This window comes from Geotrypetes seraphini, chromosome 8 (assembly GCF_902459505.1).
Source record: "Geotrypetes seraphini chromosome 8, aGeoSer1.1, whole genome shotgun sequence".
NCBI classification, from domain to species: domain Eukaryota; kingdom Metazoa; phylum Chordata; class Amphibia; order Gymnophiona; family Dermophiidae; genus Geotrypetes; species Geotrypetes seraphini.
In genome coordinates, this window is record NC_047091.1 from 56,534,999 (window position 1) to 56,554,367 (window position 19,369).

At 42.9% G+C, this 19,369-nt stretch overlaps 1 protein-coding gene across 4 annotated transcripts in view; it reads left to right on the forward strand.

Moving 5' to 3' along the window:
* Nucleotides 1–2,362: 2,362 nt before the first annotated feature.
* Nucleotides 2,363–19,369, forward strand: part of LOC117366199 (cytochrome P450 2A4-like) — a 54,947-nt gene continuing 37,940 nt past the window's right edge. For 2 of the 4 annotated variants that reach the window (XM_033957407.1, XM_033957408.1), the window contains exon 1: nucleotides 14,739–14,983. In XM_033957407.1, the coding sequence (XP_033813298.1) occupies nucleotides 14,804–14,983 (180 nt within the window). In that variant the 5' untranslated portion in view covers nucleotides 14,739–14,803. Of the gene's footprint in view, nucleotides 2,427–2,538; nucleotides 2,559–14,738; nucleotides 14,984–19,369 lie in introns of those variants that run through there. The other 2 variants (XM_033957409.1, XM_033957410.1) reach the window with 2 other exon arrangements.

Consider the following 19,369-nt stretch of genomic DNA (forward strand, 5'->3'; position numbering starts at 1 on the left):
AAAGAGCACAGCATTTATCAATTTAAGGAATAAATCATGATTAGGGAACCAAGTCCCCAATAAATCTAAGCGATGGTTAAGTTCTTTTATAACATCCGTCTGATTCTTCTTCATGGAAAACTATAACCTGGATGTCATCTGTAAAGAGATGAAATTTGTAATTCCAACTCTACAATATTTTTGTCAAAGGAATCAAATATAAATTAAAAGCAAGGGTAAAAGCAACGACCCCTGTAGAACCCCAGACTTGAGAGAACTTTTTTCAGAAAATTCTGAGTTCCAATGGATAATTTGTGACCAATTCGAAAAATATGACCTATACCACCGCAAAACTGTTGATCTTATGCCAAAGTCCTCTAACTGTTTTAGTAACGTGGAGGGCCGTTTTCAAAAAGGACATCTATGTCAAATTTGGATGTTTCCTGCTAAACGTCCAAAGTTGGAAACACAGAAACATCTATTTTTGAAAGCTGAACCACTAGATGTCCAAAAATATTCTGTTTTTCAAATCAACAGTCAAAAAAATTCAATGGCACCAAGTCTCGCTTGTCAAACAATCAACAGTAAAAATAAGACTTGTGTATATAATATCTATGGAATGATATTATCTATTAACATAGAGCTCTCAGATACCTGCACCGTTAAATCATGATAGATTGTTCCAACGGCTTATGCAGGTTAAAGATATTCATTGAGCTCTAAGTTGTATAAAAAGTGCAAATGCTTTGTGCAATAAACTCAAATAGAGTGCATAGTGCTACTATTATAACTAACATAGGCACTTATCTTATAATGCCTTGTGTTGTAAAAGGAATTTCAATGTGGGCACAAATAGATAATATCGTTTCAAATCAACAGGACATCCAGCCTTTAAGATGATTAACTTTATATCCCATTTTCAACCAAAGAAACATCCAAGTTGAAAACGTTCAAATCTAGACCATTTAGACATGGGAGGGCCAGCAATGTAATGGACTGGCTAAATGGACATGCCAACAGAGCAGTTGGGCACCTTAGAGGTGCCAGATATACTTAATCCTCCATAGCCCCAGGTACGTTAGATAAATTGTGAGCCTACCGGGACAGATAGGGAAAATACTTGAATATCTGATTGTAAACCCACTTAGGCGGTATATAAAATCTTGATAGGCGGTATATAAAATCCTAATAAACTTGAAACTTGATCTCACCATATACCCTTTATAATTTATGTTGAGCCCTCCAAAACTCTCCCAAAACCCACTATAGTCACCTACCACCCCAATAGCTCTTATGGCTGCAGGTGCCACCTATATGGCAGTAGAGTGAGGTTTTGGGGGGCTCACATTTTCCACCATAAATGTAGTGGTTAGAGTGGCTTATGGGCCTGAGTCCTCCTCTCTATGGTTCACTAGCCCACTCCCCAGGCTACTTAAGACACATCTGTGCAGCAATACTAGGCTTTCCTATAGCAGGTGCTGACGTTCTGGAGGCAGGTATGTATGTTTTTATTCTGAACTTTGTGGGGGGTGTGATGGGGTCAATGAACACTGGGGAGTGTGTGTGGGTCTTTACTTTGTCTCTGCAGTGGTTATCTTGTCACTTTGGATACATTTTTGGTATTTATACCTGTCTTTACATCGTCTAATTCATAACGTATAAGTTTCGTCCAGGAAGTCTTGTAAAACATTAGATTATCCCTGCAGGACAACTAAGTCTAGGTCAACCCATATCCCGCTTGCATACCACCCTAGCCACTTCTCTAGAAATGCCCCTTTCAGCTCTGGGTGCACAGGGGGTTTCAGATGCCTAAAAAGTCCCTGGATACATCCAGAAATGTTTCATTATCAGCACTTCGATGACCTATTAAGGCGACCAAGTGTCTACTTGGATGCACTTTTAGACATGTTTAAGTTCTGATTATGAGCCCCAATATGAGTGTATTGGAATAGAGAAGTGGCCTAATGGTTAAAGTTGCTGCCTTAGCACTGTGAAGCTCCTGGTGCAAGCCCAGTGCTGTTCCTGCACAATTTACTTAACCCTTCATTGCCCCAGGTACCATAGTTAGACTGTAAGCCTTCAAGGACAGATAGGGCAAGTACTTAGAGTACCTGATTAGACAGCGAATCACTTAGATGTCTGTGCTAATGGGCAGTATGTAAAATAAGAATATTGTCTAAAAGGCTCCATGTCCAAGAGAGCCTTTTGTAAAATACTCTTGGAACTGTGAATGCCCCAACCTGGGTGCTCTGTGAAAAATGTGGCTAATTGTTAATGAATAGACTAACCCTTCTCAACTTGAGGCTCATGCTAAAATGTCCTTTCAGTGGAAACCACAAACATACCTATCTCTTCTCTTTGCAGTATTATGGCACAAGACATAAAGCCCAGCAGTCTTCAGAGTTCTGATTTTTACACCCCTGGCAATGACCACAAAATTCCAGAAGGTTATAATCTTTTTTGTTTGATTTTCCTTTTCATTTATTGCTTTATTTGCTGAATTGTTGTCATATTCATCGATCAGCTGTTTCATTGCAAAAAATCCTGTTTCACAATGAAGATAACTGGTAAATTAAATGGTAGGTTCTCACCCTCAGGTTTGTAAGCTTTACTTTGACAAAGGTCACCTCAGCAATCTGCAGTAGAATCATTGCTGAGCCCTAGTGCAATTTGCCTGGAGTCTGCTAATGCTTCTTTTACTTGTTGTTGTTGGTTTTTTTTCTTCTTCTTCTTTCTCTCTCTCTCTGCTTCAAATACAGCTTGGTTTACAATTACAATTCCCAGAAACATCATATCAATATCTGTGGGAGAGAGCACAAGTGGTGCTTTGGCTTTTACAAAGCTGTCAAAGGGGTTTATTTCTTTTATTACACATTTAGAGTTGTTCTTTTCTCCGTGCTGTTGTCTAGTGAGATTGTTTATTGCCTTGACAGCCAAGGCTCACGCGTTTGTTGCTCGTGGTGCACCTTTATAAACACTTTGGGAGCTTGCTGGAATGAAAACCTATTTCAAGGGCCTAATTTCTTCTACGGAATGCACTGAAACACAATGACAGACACATCTTGCTCTTGTAATTTTACCTTTTGAATCCTCTACAGTAGTTATGTAAGTGGTCATTAACTGTTCTTTTGTATAGACAAGGGAAGAGTGGCTGTAGAGTAAATAGGATTTTTAGCAGTGAACAGAGACCTGCACAATTGTTTCAGACTGAAGTTTGGAAACCTTTACAGAGCATAATCTTGCCTTCCCTGGATGACGAAAGGAGAAATTACTGCATGTGAGTTGACCACATATCAGCTGTCTTCTACCACTTTTGCTTCTCACAGGTCTTCCACTAAACCATCTCTCCCCCCCCCCCACTTCAATCCATTCAAAATTCTGCTGCATGAATTATACTCCACGTTTGTCGCTATGCTCACATTACCCCTCTCCTCAAGTCACTTCATTGGCTCCCTATCCATTTCCATATACAGTTCAAACTCATCTTACTGACTTACAAATGCAATCCTCAGCGTTTCTCCTCTCTTACCTGTCCCTATACTCCTCCCTAGGAACTCTGTCTCTCATCTATATCTTCTACTGCCAACTCCAGACTCCGTCCCTTCTATCTTGCTGCACTGAATACCTGGAACTAGAGAATGACATGGGGGAAAAATCTGTCCCCATCACTGCCCCATCCCCGAACCACCATCCCCTTCACCGCCCCGTCCCCGCAGCATCCATACAAGCCTCAGTACTGCAATATTTAGCTTATTCCTTCCTTATAAATCAAAGTTCTGGCTGCTGAGCTACAGAAAGAGATGTTCAGCTGGCAGGGCTTTGTTTATAAATTTTTATTAACACAACTAATATACTACTTTATCCTAAAGAAAATAAATAATAGAAATTTTTCTACCTTTGTTGTCTAGTTTCTGCATTCCTCATCTTCTCATTCAATTCCTTCCATCCACTGTCTCTCTTCTCTCTGCTTCTTCCATTTGCTCTGTTACTGTGCCTCTCCCTTCCTCCCCCCCAAACTGGTCTGGCATCCATATTCTTCCCTCTGCTCCCCCCATAGGCTGGCATCTCTGTCTTCTTCCCTGCCAGCATCTTCTCCCCACTCTCTGTTCCCCATTTCCCTTCAGCATCTGTTCCTCTCCACCCCACCTTTCCTCCCTTTCTCCCTCCCTGCCCTTTTCTTCATGGCGCTTTCACCCCCCCTCCCCCTGCAGCCATGGCTCCTGCTGCCAGAGAGGTCAATCTGCCTCTGAACCTGGTATCTCATCAAAATCCATATCTAGTTCCCCAGGGGACCCAGTTTGAGCAAGAAAGAGTCCAGGGTTATAGGTCTGCACTCCTTTCTCCACCTCCTCATCAAAAACCATCCTGCGCTGTTTGCAACAAAAGACAATGAGAAAGGAGTAAAGAAAAAGAAAAAAAAAAAAAAGAAAGGTTTCAACAATTTTCATTTAATCATTTTCTGTCTTTGCTACATGATTCTCCCCATGGCTACACAAAATTCCTCCTGCATGGATGTCACTGCATTGTCACATAAAATATTTCCTTGTGCTTTCACCCCCCCTGCAGCAAGAACACTTCTTAGCTGCTACCGCCGTGCACACCGTCCCCCCCCCCCCCCCGGACAACAGGCCCCAGTCCGACTAAAAAAACTAAACAGTAAGTCCTATTCACGTGCTCTTCAATTTAAAAGGCAGAAGGAGTGTTTCCTGCTCGCAACACACAACTGTGCTGACAAACATCCCTGCACCTTACCTTCGTGGCCGGCGATTTCTAAATTGCCTTCCTACGAGCAGCCGGAGCGTTGAAGTTGCATGTGGCTGCTGGAAAAGTCATTCTGATGCAACTTCCGGTTGCGTCAGAGATGACTTTTATGACAGCCACATGCAACTTCAACGCTCCGGCTGCTCATAGGAAGGCAATTTAGAAATCGCCTGCCATGAAGGTAAGGGGCAGGGAGGGAGTAGGGAGGTGTTTGGACTGGGTGGCAGTAGCGATCAGTAAGGAGGGAGGGAGCGTGATAGGTGACCGCATGCGTTCCCTTCCTTAACTGTGGGGACAAGGCCATTCACCGCTCCATGGAGCGGTGAATGGCTTTGTCATAATAGCCACGGTGAACACAGTTTTTTCCCCACCGTTTTGGCAGGTTACCCACGGGTACCCGTGGGTAAAAGCCACCGTGTCATTCTCTACCTGGAACAGACTACCTGAGTCAGTACGTCAAGCTCTGTATTCAAATCTAGGCTAAAAGTCCACTGTTTCGAGGCTGCTTTTAATTCCTAACTCTTACTCACTTGTAATGTAGCTATGTCTGTTTTATTATTCCCTCTGTGTGACATTCCCTAATCCCTATTTGTCTGCTTTGATTAGATTATAAATTCTGTCAAACAGGGATTCTCTACCACTGCACAAATCTGGCAGCACTATAGAAATGATAAGTAGTAGCAGTGTGGCTCAGCTGTGGTTGGCCATCAAAATCTATATCTTAATTAATTATATCATGCCACAAGAAAAAGTCTTTGTAAACCACACATGGGGAGTCTCAGATTACCACCAGCCTGATACAGTGCCGTGTGGAATCACTTTTCACCGGCTCAACCTCCGTGTACTTATTAAATTTTTGTTTTTATTTCTTATTTAAATTTTTTTTATCTTTTATATCTCTTACAAATCTGTAATCTTCACTGGTAATCTTCTGTCAATAATTTAATTAAATAGAGAAAAATCTCTTCCTGGACATTAGTTCATTTTCATATTCTTTATTGTTTTTCCTTATTGTTCTCAATTTCATTAGCAATTCATAATCGTAACCAAATAGCTACTTAGCTTAGTTTAGTTCATGTCGCTGATACACTACACCCCACCAATGCATTTCGGATCTTCCTCAGGATGGGGAAAGTGCCAGTGTAGCTACATTACTTCCATGCTTTTCTATCTTAGAAACACCTAGCCAACAATCTTATAATCTACGAAAATGAATGACCTAGATAGAACCTGACTTGGACTGCATACCTCACCACTGGAGACCAGTGTTCTAGATAAGTAACCAGACATTTTTGGTTCCTGTTTATGTGTGCACATTATAAAAATCAATGACTTTAAAGAGTGGCTTAGATTGCCTTTGAGGTGGGAACACAAATGTGCGATGATGTTTCCCTTCAATTCAATTCATGGTCCTTGTATTTAGCTCATGACCTGGGTGGAGGAATACTGAGCGTATTGTACAAAAGACACAATATGATGCAACACAAAGATTTTGAAAATGTTTTATTTATACGTTAATATTTATATATGATATAAATATTGAACAATTCAGCATTATTTTGAGGTAGTGTTATGAATGCTGTTGGTTTTGAGAAAAATATCCCAAGACATTGAAATAGTTTGTACACTTCTTAGAGTAATCCCCGTTCACTCTTGCTCATGTAAGCTCTACACTCAAAATGGCTGCTGTGATCTCTTGTGGCAGTCCCACGAGATTGCCACTAGAGGTCATGGCAGCCATTTTTAGAGTAGAACCAACATTGTCAGGAGCAATTGAAGATCACTCTTGCCCTGACTACACGCCTAGACTGACAGGGATTGCATGATGGGCCGAAGGGAGGGAGGAAAGGCTGCTCCTGTTCAGAGGAGAAGGGGGAGAGAGGGAGAGAAACAGGACAAATCACAACTTTTCAGCTTCTACCAAACACAAGGTCAGTTTCTGCCAAAACTGAAACCAAGCAGAAAAAAGATTTTGGGACAGTTTTGGCACTGTAATGAAACCAAAATTCATTCAACCTCTGTTTGTAAATGGCATATGTTGTTGATCTTTCCTATGTTGTTGCAAATGACAGCTTATCCATAGGTTGGGACTTGAGGGTCTCAGATTGGACCACAGAACCTGTAAAATTGAAGAAATATGAGTTAAACTTAATTTCTCGCTCTAACCACCAAAGATGAAGTGAGTTAAGAGGTTAGCAGAGTGCACCATGACATGAAATGCTTTTTCATTGCCTTCTTATCATGTTTAGCTTCTGTTAGTGAAGAATTGATTGTAAGTGCAATGTACTTGGTAACTTTTCCTGTATATTTCTTTGTTTTTGCTGTGCAAGGATTCATCACATTGAACTTTAATGAACTCTCTTCACCTTTCCTCAGCAGCCTCGAATGGCCCTTTAATTTCTGTGCTTAGAGGAGTGAGTTAATCTTCTGTTCTAAATGCAGAACATTCCCTGACAACATTAAACATACAGAAGGGTGTAATATAACAGTGGGAGGCTGAATGACACACCTATTTCTAGTTTCAAGTTTATTGCATTTGATATACCGCCTAAAGCCTAAGCGGTTTTTAATGTAAAAAACAAAAAATGGGTCAGCTAGTGCATTAAAGCACGGGTGCTTAACCAGTGGCACCTGCACCTATCAAACATCATCTTCTCCACAGCGTCTTTGGTTCCCATTAAATGAGAAACAGAAAAAGTTCTTGAAATTCCATTAAGGGAGACAAACTTAAATGTTTTCAATTTATATGCATACTTCTCCAGATTGTGCAATTATGTTTTCAAGACAAAGACTGGTCTGTAAAATTATTCTGGCCAATATTCAGTTGGCGGGTCCTGGATAAATATTGGCTGGAACCCGCATTAAGGAGTTTTCCCCTTCCTACCACTCTCAACAAGTTTCCAATCCCCCCTTCTGCCTCCTCAAGATAATTGAAAATAACCACCTTCAGTACTACTGTATGCTCTGGTGGGGAGGGAAGGGGGTGTTTCCTGCAGGAGGGACTGGGCATCTCTCCTGCCAGCGATCTTTGCAGTGATGTTGGGGGTTCCAGCAGGAGGGACTGGGCATCCCTCCTGTCGGCAATCTTTGCAGCGACATTCAGGGGAGTTCCGGGGTTCTGGCAAGAGACGGCATCCCTCCTGCCGGCAATGTTTGGGGTGGTTTCCGGGGTTCCGGCAGGAGGGACTCGACATCCCTCCTGCCAGCGATGTTCAAGGGATTGGGCATCCATCCTACCGATGCTCTTTGCGGCGATGTTCGGGGGGGGGGGGTTGGCAGAAGGGATGGGGCATCCTCCTTGTCAGTAGTCTTCACTGGGGGGGGGGAAATGTACAGATTGCTGCGTTCACTAAACTTTTTGTAGCAGGGAGATCCCTTGCCGCAATAAGCTCAGCAACCAGGTCTGCTTGAAATGTAGGCCAGCATTTTGCTGGCCTACATTTCAGGTGCCTACCACAGGCCTAGGGAGGTGCGTAGGGCCATCTAACCTGCCTAAGGTCACCTAAGGTCACTTCCGGGCAAAGCCATGCCCACGTCTAGCCTTAGGCAAGCTTAGGCGGACCTATGCGCCTCTCTAGGCTACCAGAGGCGCCTACAATGTAGGCTGCCTGCCTCAGGTTTTTTTTGTTTGTTTGTTTGTTTGTTTTTGAAACATGCATCCTAATTTGCAGGTTAGACAGCAGTAGGCAACCTACAATTGGAACGCCATTTATAGAATTTGTCCCAGGCTGTCTTTTATAGTGTTTACTATGTTTTTGTTTTTAGCGTGAATGACATTTTTTTGTTTTCCATTTTTACTGTTATTGTGTATATTTTATTGCTGTCTGGTTCAGATCTTAAATAAAGAATAAATAAATGTCATGTAAACCTTTTTTACTCTGGCTCGGCCCAAAATTAGAACACCTGCCCAATCTCTTCGCACTACCCTCAGGCGCTAAACTGCAGCTTGAGTTCTCAAGCAAGGTCCTTGGTATCATTTTCGATTCTTCTCTCTTCTTCAATGACCACCTCAACTCCTTGGCTAAATCATGCTTTTTCAGCCTCCACATGCTGAGGAAAGTAAGATCCTATTTTCGCCAACAACATTTCGCCGTCCTTGTCCAATCCATCATCCTCTCCAAACTAGACTACTGCAATGCCATCTTCTTAAGCCTATCAAAAAAAAGTCTTCAAAGACTCCAGCTAATCCAGAATACTGCAGCCAAGTTGATCTTTGCAAAACGCAAGTCTGACCATGTCTCTCCACTCCTAGCCAAACTTCACTGGCTCCCAGTGATTTCCAGAATCCATTTCAAATGCCTGGCTTTTCAGATCATTCACGGCATTCTTCCTCCATTAATCCCACTATCCTATAACTCCTTGAATCCTGACTCCACCAGACCCGCCCACAGGTATAAACTATCCTACCCCTCTCTACATGGTATTCGCTATGCAGGCAAACTGGGAAAATCCCTTCTCTTCAGAATCACAGGTCTTTGGAACGACTTTACTACCCCACTGCGGAACCTGGGCTCCCTCCAATTATTCCGCAAGCAACTGAAAACCTGGCTTTTCACTAAAATGTAATTCTATCCCCCCTTACTCTTCTCTTCTTATATAAGTTCATGTAAACCTTTTTTTCCTTCTCTTCCTATATTTTAAGTTCTTGTAAACCGTGCGAGCTCCACATCCGTGGAGATGATGCGGTATATAAACTTAAGGTTTAGTTTAGTTTAGTTTAGTTCTCTTCCTATATTTTAAGTTCTTGTAAACCGTGCCGAGCTCCACATCCGTGGAGATGATGCAGTATATAAACTTAAGGTTTAGTTTAGTTTAGTTAAATAATTCTTAAGGAGTTTATCACCCCAAATTTATAGACTTAAATTCCTACTGAACTTTTGTATCAAAAACATTTGTTTGGAGCATGCTATTTACTGTATAAATTACTGTGCAAGATCATAACTGCATTACTTACAATCACATTACACGTATATTAAAATAAAATGCAAAGAATACCTACCCCCCTCCCCCTACCCCCATAACTACCTTACAATCCCTTGTGGTCTAGTGGTGTAATCAGGGCAGGAGTGATCCCCTTTCACTCTTGCTCATATATAGTATGCTGTACTTTCAAAATAGGTGCTGTGATCTCATGTGGCCCTAGAGGTCATGGCAGCCATCTTGAGAGTAGAGCCAGCACGGGCAGCAGCAACTGGAGATCACTCTTGTCATGACTACACTCCTTGATGATGTCGTTCGCCCCATGCCGGACGTCTTCATGTAGCATTACTTGTTATTTTAGCTTGCAAGTGCTGGAGTGTCTTTTCTTTCAAAGATTTTCAGACTTTCCTGTATATCGCTCCGGCACTATCTACTTTGTGGTAAGGATCTTTTTATTTTACAATTTTCACAGTTTACGTATTGTATTTTACTTCTTCACATTTTGATTAAGTTCTTGTTCTTTTTAGAACTTTCATTCTGTACCAGTGGAAGCCCGATATTATGCATCTTTGTTAGTGTTTTTGTGTACCATAGGCGGCGCTCGCACATTTTTTCTAGATGGGATTTTTACAGTAGGCTTTTTCACGCTTGATGTTTTAGCTACATGGACTTTTTATAGACTTCACTTACATCTCTGCGTCTTTGCATTCGCAAGTCTACTTTAATTCCACGCATGTTATCTCTAATACCACTTATGTGGTTCCCTTTTTTAGTTTTTGTGATTTTGATTTTGTTTTCCCTTTATAGTTTATGAATCAATTACAACAGCGCTATCTAGTGGGTAGGTTTGGCACCTTCATGTGTACACAGATATTGTGCAAATGATTTAGTCAGTTTCTAAATGTATTATTGTACCTAGTAATCGTTTATCCTCTTCCCTTAGTCATTTTAAAATGTTAACAAGTTTAATTCTATCTTATTTCTCAATATTGGCCATGTTTATTTTATGATTTCCTTTCTATTTGTACTGAAGTCATTTTATTTGTTGTGTTTATATATTGTATATGTATTCTTTCAGACTGACCACTGTGTCCCTGAGGCAGGCTTCTGATTGGAGGCCAAAACACGGACCATATTGGGTCATCAATACAAAGGACATTATATTTGTATTTGGTTTTTAATCTGAATTTAAACAAATAAATATTGTTATCTCCGAAGTTGACATGTACTGTCCCACTCACCACTTGGTTCCTTTTTCTGTTACATGCTTAGACTTCCAGGGATTGCAAGATAGGCCTGAGGGAAGCACCTACAGGTAAATACGGAGGAAAGGCAGCTCCTGTTCAGAGGAGAGGAAGAAAGAGGGAGAGAAACAGAACAAAGCACAAATTTTCAGTTTCTACCAAAAATACAGTCAGTTTCTGCCAAAACTGAAGCCATGCCTCTAGCTTTTTGGCCAAAACTGAAACCAGGCAGAAAAAGGATTTGGGGACAATTTCAGTTCTATAATGAAATCGAAATTCATTCAACCTCTATTCGTAAATGGCATGGAATATGTTGTTAATCTTTCCCATGTTGTTGCAAATGCCAGCCTAGTTTGGAACTTGAGGGAACCAGATTGGACCATAGAACCTACAAAATAGAAGAAATGTGGGTTAAACTTAATTTCTCCCTCTAACCACCAAAGCTAAAAAGCGAGTTAAAAGGTTAGCAGAGTGCACCATGAACTGCTTTTTCTTTGCCCTTTTATCATGTTTGGCTTCTGTCAGTGAAACTGAAGAGTTGATCGTAAGTGCACTGTACTTTGTGACTTTTCCTGTGCCAATAAGTTTCTTTAACGTGTTGTGCTGAGGATTCATCACACTGAACATTGATGAACTCTCTTCACTTTTCCTCAGCAACCTCACGTGTCCCTTTAACTTCTATGCTTATTTTCCCACTGTAATTGAAAAGAGTGTTACCTTATTTCGTTAAGTGCCAATTTATAGAAAGGAAATCCTATGTTTTAACATTGTTTGAGATCATTGATTGAACCATATATCAACTCATTCTCTTCTTGGTTGAGCTGAGAACTTTTCAGCACTCCCTCCTAGAATTCACAGGATCTGGCTTTTAACCAGGCCTTGAATTGAAAGAAATGAGAAAACAACAAGAAAAAAAAAAAAAAAACAGCCAACAACAATAGCAAAGAACAGTGGCATAGCGAGGGCGAGAGGCATCCAGGGCTGTGGTGCCCCTCCCTACCCTCATCTCAGCCATCCGCTCCTTCTCCCAATCCCCCCCCCCCACCAAGCGTGCACCCTCCTTCTTTTCCCTTAGACCTCTAGCTGTTCACCGCCGCAACAACTTCAGGCTCCTCGCGGCCCCGATGGCTCTGCCTCTGATGTCACTTCCTATGGGTGGCGCCTTGAAGTGACATCAGTGGAAGAGCTGATGCAGTCACAAGGAACATGTTGAAGTTGTTATGGCAGTGAGCAACTAGAGAAAAGGGGGCACGCTGATAGCGAGGGGAGGAGTGGGAAGAGGCTTTAATGTTTTGCTTCACTCTGAGTTCACAAAGATTACAGGATTAGAAAAGCAAAACACATTCTGCAGCTTTTGTACAACAAGCAACCAGATGTGTCCCCTATTGCTTTCCTTTTTTTAGTATACATGTACAGCCACATATTTTTATAAGCTGCTAATGAATTTAAACACTGTCAACATAAAGCAGCATTTAAATTTTATCAAAAACTTAGGGCTCCTTTTACTAAATTGCGTTAGGGCTTTAACGCGTGGAATAGCGTGTGCTACATTGCCAAGTGCAGTAGAGAGTTGCGCGGGGACAGAAATCCCACCCGTCCCCGCCAAAATCTCACCCGTCCCCACCCGTACCCATGAGGAATCCCACCCATCCCCACCCGTCCCCGTGAGGAATCCCTCCATCCCCACCCGTCCCCATGAGGAATCCCCTCCGTCCCCGCCCATCCCCATGAGGAATCCCCTCCGTCCCCGCCCGTCCCTATAAACTTCAGAAATAGTTATTTCATTTAATTATGCTACTGAATTAAAGGCTCTGATAGAAACCCATTTACAAATAAGCAAAAAGACTTTATTAATTTGGAAATATTAATTGGGAAGAATACATACTTTGTAAACGGGTTTCTACCAGAGCCTCTTTTGTTTATAAATTTTTATCAACACAACTAATATACTACTTTATCCTGAAGCAAAAAAAAAAAAAAAATAGAATTATTTTCCTACCTTTGTTGCCTGGTTTCTGCTTTCCTCATGTTACAGCTGTTACCTTCTTACAGCTGCTGTAAGAAGGTAATTTAGATTCGCGGTTAAGGGCAGGGAGGTTTGTCGGACCAGGGCTGTTGTCGGTCGGTCGGGGAAGTGCCACAAAAGTAAGGGGACCTGGCCGGCTGTGCTGCACCCGGGGCGGGGTGGACCGCCCCTCTCCCTTGGTAGCCACTTGAGCCGCGAGGCTACTCCTCCTTACCTACCCTGCCTGCAGCACAGAGCTGAACGGAAGTCTTCCCGACATCAGCGCTGACGTCGGAGGGAGGGAGGGCTTTGTTTAAGCCCTCCCTCCCCTCCGACGTCAGCGCTGATGTCGGGAAGACTTCCGTTCAGCTCTGTGCTGCAAGCAGTGCAGGTAGGGAGAAAAGCCGCGCGACTTAGTACATCCAGCCCCGCAGGAACCCCGCGACCCTCGGAGGTGTCCCCACGGGATCCCCACGACCCTAGAGGGCGTCCCCATGGGATTCCCGTGATCCTAGGGGGCATCCCCACGGGATCCCCGTGACCCGAAGGGGGAACCCGCGGGATGCCCACGGGTCCCGCGGGATTCCCGCCGTCCCCGTTCCCATGCAGCTCTCTAGCGTGCACTAGACCTTAACGCCAGCATTGAGCTGGTGTTAATTCTAGCTGCATAGCGCGTGGTGTAGTGCGTGGTAATTTCCTGCGTGCGCTAAAAACGCTAGCGCACCTTAGTAAAAGGAGCCCCAAGTGCACACTAATTTTACCCAAAATTTTTGTTAAGTCTTCAGAATGTGCCATCCACCAGCCAATTGTTTCCTGGCTGAGACATTTCATGGCAAGTTCATTCTCATCAGACTTGTTTTAATAAAACATTTTTCTTTGCTTTGTGCTTGGGCTTATAAAGTGCATTAATAGTGCAATAAATAGTCTTTTTAAATAGTCTTTTCAAGTTCTAAAACCTTAATAGTTAATATTCAAAGAGATTTGCTGTTCAAAAATTTTTGTACTTTGCTTCGTGCGTGTTGTATGCAAGAAACTTTGTTGATCCTAAAGCGTCGGGTAGGGACCTGTCTGCAACGACATGTTTCGCCATAGGCTTTATCAAGAAGAAGTTCCCTATGGTGTAAAACAAGTAGATGAACAACAATAGCTTAAAAAACATTTACTTTAGTATACATTATATGAAGATTACCAGTGATAACAAAAAGTTACCCCTTCAGTATTACTCCGCTGTATCTCGACTGAACTTCTAAAGTGCTAAGATGGCCGTGGCGTTTTTTTCTTCAATCTTTTAATCTCGTGTTCCTGGTATACGTCACTATTGATGTCAGCAAAACCGGGAAATTCAAACAATGAAAACTTTAATGTCATCCATTCTATTTCTTGGTTAAGTCCAAAAGGAGTTACTGTATGAAGGAGAAATATCCAAAATTGTTCACTACAGTTTAATCTCCTTTCGTAATTTCCTCCCTCCCACTCTTCTTTTACATGATCAATTATTCTCCCTAGGATATCCTCCACTGTATGGGCCTTGTCCTGCCAATGTTGGACCAGTGGGGCTTGGATGTTCCCAGTAGTAATTCTGGATTTATGTTCAGTTAATCATACCTGAATTTGACAGCTGCTGCGTCCCACATAAATTATGCCACAAGGGCATGTAATTGCGTATACCACATTATGAGATTTACATATTGTATAAGCGTGAGATTTGATGGTAATAGCCCTGTTGGGAGGAGTCCAGCATGTTCAAACTACAAATGCCAACTTCAAAATACTGTAATATAAGATATCCATCTTGCATATTAAACTGAGACTTGCACCAGTGGGAAATTTTGTGGAATCTGAGGAATATAAGACAGAAACTGAAAAGTTCAGTAGGAACGAAAGCCTCCTCAGGATGGATGCTTCTGTGGCACAGACCGTCTTTCTGGCTGCTTGCCTTTCCTGCTTTCTCTTCTTTTTCATATGGAGGACAACATACCAAAGAGACAAACTTCCCCCTGGTCCAATTCCCCTTCCTATTATAGGTAACTTGATGCAGATGAATTCCAAGAATATAGGGAAAGCTCTTATGAAGGTAAGTCTGATTTCTAACATTGCCAGGAAGACCAGTGGTTTGATAATAATTCATGATTTTACTCCTGATAAAGGGTATGGAAAACCTCTCATATACTGACAGACTGAAAAAGCTGGGGCTGTTCTCCCTGGAAAAGCGGAGACTTAGAGGAGACATGATAGAAACCTTCAAGATTCTGAAGGGCATAGAAAAGGTAGACAGGGACAGATTATTCAGATTATGGGGAACCACAAGTACAAGGGGGCACTCGGAGAAATTAAAAGGGGACAGGTTTAGAACAAACGCTAGGAAGTTCTTTTTCACCCAGAGGGTGGTGGATACATGGAACGCGCTTCCGGAGGCTGTGATAGGCCGTAGCACGTTACAGGGCTTCAAAGAAGGTTTGGATAGGTTCCTAGAGGATAAAGGGATTGAGGGGTACAGATAGGAGTAGAGGTAGGCTATAGGGATAGTCAGGGACCACTGCTCAGGCGATAGGCCTGATGGGCCGCCGCGGGAGCGGACCGCTGGGCGAGATGGACCTCTGGTCTGCCTCAGCGGAGGCAACTTCTTATGTTCTTATGTACTGTTACAAAAACTTAATAAAAATATCAAACTTAAAAAAAAAAGAATGTGGCTATCAGCATGGGTTAAGACGTTATAAATTCCTTTACCAAAGAACACATAGAAGTTGGGGCACCAAGTACTTTTCTGCACACAAGTTTGTGCGTTCAATTTTCTATACCATTCTCCCAGGGGAGCTCAGAATGGTTTACATGAATTTATTCAGGTAATCAAGCATTTTTCCCTGTCTATCCTGGTGGGCCCACGGTCTAATGTACCTGGAGCAATGGGGGGATTAAGTGACTTGCCCAGGGTCACAAGGAACAGTGTGAGTTTGAACCCACAAACTCAGGTTGCTGAGGTTGTTGCTTTAACCACTACGCCACACTCACTCTCCCCTCATAGTGCAGAATGCAAAACACTTATTGGCAAAGCAACTGACAGATAAAAAGACCCGATATAATCCTCTTGAGAGAGCCCAAAAAGAAGAAGAAAGCAAGATATATTTGTTTCTTCAGGTACTTTAGTTACACCCAAGTGATGACCATTATGCAACAAGCACATGTCAGGGCTCCAATCAAGTTTGAGGGGAGCACTTTGTTATTTGTCCCCGATTTGGGAAAGCACATTGCCAAAATGCGGAAGCAGCACATATCAGGGCTCCAGTCAAGTTTGAGGGGAGCACTTTGTTATTTGTCCCCGATTTGGGAAAGCACATTGCCAAAATGCGGAAGCAGCTTCTTGAATATCGCCCCAAACTAAAACAACTGGGGCCGAAGTTTGGAATGATATATCCTGCGCGCCTCTGAGTCACCTATAATAACAGCACAAAGGACTTCACTAATCCCACTGAACTTGTGAGTATCTTGAGTAGCTTGCATTGAGTACAATTGATTGTACCTGATAAGTATTCTGGCTGTTTCAATATGCTTTTACTCTGTTGCATGCCTTGAATTTCATGAGTACATGCTTTTGCCTGCTCTGTATCTTTCTTCTCCACAGGTTTGTTAAATATAGCATTGTCTGCTCATTTGCAGGGTGCCAATTATTCATTACTTTTGCTGGTTTTGCTGTTTAGCTTCTGCTTTGTAGGTCCATATGGCTCACTGACCCATAAGAACATAAGTAGTCGCCTCCGCCGGGGCAGACCAGAGGTCCATCCCGCCCAGCGGTCCGCTCACGCGGCGGCCCATCAGGCATATTGCCTGAGCAGCGGTCCCTGACTAATTTTATACCTACCTCTACACTTATCTCTAAACCTTCCACTGCTCTTATCTGTACCCCTCAATCCCTTTGTCCTCTAGGAACCTATCCAGGTCTTCCTTGAAACCCTGTACTGTGCTATTTCCTATCACGGCCTCCGGAAGGGTGTTCCATGTCTCCACCACCCTCTGTGTGAAAAGTAATTTCCTTGCGTTTGTTCTAAACCTGTCCCCCTTCAATTTCATCGAGTGTCCCCTTGTTCTTGTGGTTTCTTTCAAATTGAAAAATCTGTCCTTGTCAACCTTTTCGATGCCCCTCAGGATCTTGAAGGTCTCTATCATATCTCCTCTGAGTCTCCGCTTTTCCAGGAAGAACAGCCCCAGCTTCTTCAGTCTGTCAGTGTATGTAAGGTTTTCCATACCCTTAATCAGTTTAGTTGCTCTTCTCTGGACTCCCTCAAACATTGCCATGTCCTTTTTGAGGTACGGTGACCAGTACTGTACACAGTATTCCAGATGCGGGCGCACCATAGCCCGGTACAGTGGCAGGATGACTTCCTTCGTTCTGGTCGAGATACCCTTCTTAATGATACCTAACATTTGGTTTGCTTTCCTCGAGGCTGTGGCGCACTGTGCCGACGCCTTCAATGTTGTGTCTACCATCACTCCCAGGTCTCTTTCCAGCTTACTGATCCCTAGCATTGATCCCCCCATTTTGTAAGTGAACATCGGGTTCCTTCTCCCTATATGCATGACCTTGCATTTCCCTACATTGAAGCTCATTTGCCACTTTTTCGCCCATTCTTCCAGTGTCGTAAGATCCCTTTGGAGATCCTCGCAATCTACCGTGGTTTCAACCTTGCTGAATAGTTTGGTGTCATCTGCGAATTTGATGACCTCACATTTTGTTCCCGCCTCCAGGTCGTCAATGAATATGTTAAACAGGAGCGGTCCCAGCACTGACCCTTGAGGAACCCCGCTTGTGACCCCTTGCCAGTCCGAGTAGTGGCCCTTTACACCAACCCTCTGCTTCCTGTCTGCCAGCCAGTTTTTGATCCATCGGTGGACCTCCCCTCGCACCCCGTGATTCCATAGCTTCCTGAGCAACCGCTCATGTGGTACCTTATCGAAGGCTTTCTGGAAGTCTAGGTAAATTATGTCTATGGGTTCACCTTTGTCCACCTGGCTATTTACCCACTCAAAGAAGTACAACAAGTTTGTGAGGCACGACCTACCCTTGCAGAACCCATGCTGGCTCCTTAGCTGTCCATTTTTTTTGATATGATCACAGATGCTGTCCTTAATCAGCGCCTCCATCATCTTTCCCGGGACCGATGTGAGGCTCACCGGCCTATAGTTTCCCGGGTCGCCCCTTGAACCCTTCTTGAAGATGGGCGTGACATTTGCTATTTTCCAGTCCTCCGGGATCTCTCCAGTTTTTAGGGATAGGTTGCATATTTGCTGAAGTGTCTCTGCTATTTCATTCCTTAATTCCTTGAGCACCCTTGGGTGAATGCCATCCGGACCTGGTGACTTGTCGCTCTTTAGCTTGTCTATCTGCCTGAGGACATCCTCCTGGCTCACCTCTAGTTGGACCAGCTTGCTATCTTGATCTCCATTTTCTATTGCCTCTGGTTCCGGAATGTTGGATGTGTCCTCCCTCGTGAAGACCGACGTAAAGAAGTCATTTAACTTGTCAGCTATTTCTTTTTCCTCCCTCACTACTCCCTTTCTGTCCCCATCATCCAAGGGCCCCACTTCCTCCCTCGCTGGTTGCTTTCCCTTTACGTACCTGAAGAATGATTTGAAATTTTTTGCCTCTCCCGCTAGTCTCTCTTCATATTCCCTCTTTGCTCTCCTAACCACTCGGTGGCACTCCTTCTGGCTTTCCTTGTGTTCCTTTTGGTTGGCCTGTGTTTGGTCCTGTTTCCATTTTTTGAACGATGCTTTCTTGTCACTGATCGCCTTTTTTACAGCAGCCGTTATCTTGTTAAGCTACTTAGCTATTCTCCCCTGTATGTTTACAACAGGGATTAAGTTTTTGACTGCTCAGCTACTTTTCTTTTTGTATTTTGTTATATGTACTTTACTCTACTTATTATACATTACTTTAATTATTATGGCATCATTTTCTACTGTAACATGCCTATCACATGCTCCACCCTCAATGTTAAAGGGTTGAATAATCCCATCAAATCCAAGAAAATTCTGAATTATATTTCTAATGTGTCAGCAGATGTGATTTTCTTGCAGGAATCCCATCTAGATGCTGCGGCTTCTTGTAGACTTTCCATACCTTGGGCCTTCGCCCCACTTTTCTCACCCGCCATTGATAAAAAGAATAGAGTCATCATTTTTATCAGGAAATCATCTAACACCCAGATTTTGTCTCATGACACTGATATGCAGGGAAGATGGATCTCTGTTAAATTAAAGCAACATAAAAGGACTCCAAAAAAAGAGACTGCCAGAGGAACTTTAAAAGACACAAACGTAAAGGCAGTAAATATGTCAATAAGTTCTGAGAGTGGTGTTCTGAAGATTAGAAAATTGTGTGGACCCAAGTTCTTTCCTGTTTCTACCCCATTTCTGCAAGCTCTGTCCTCATCTGCACAAGCCTCAAACACTTTAAAATCATACG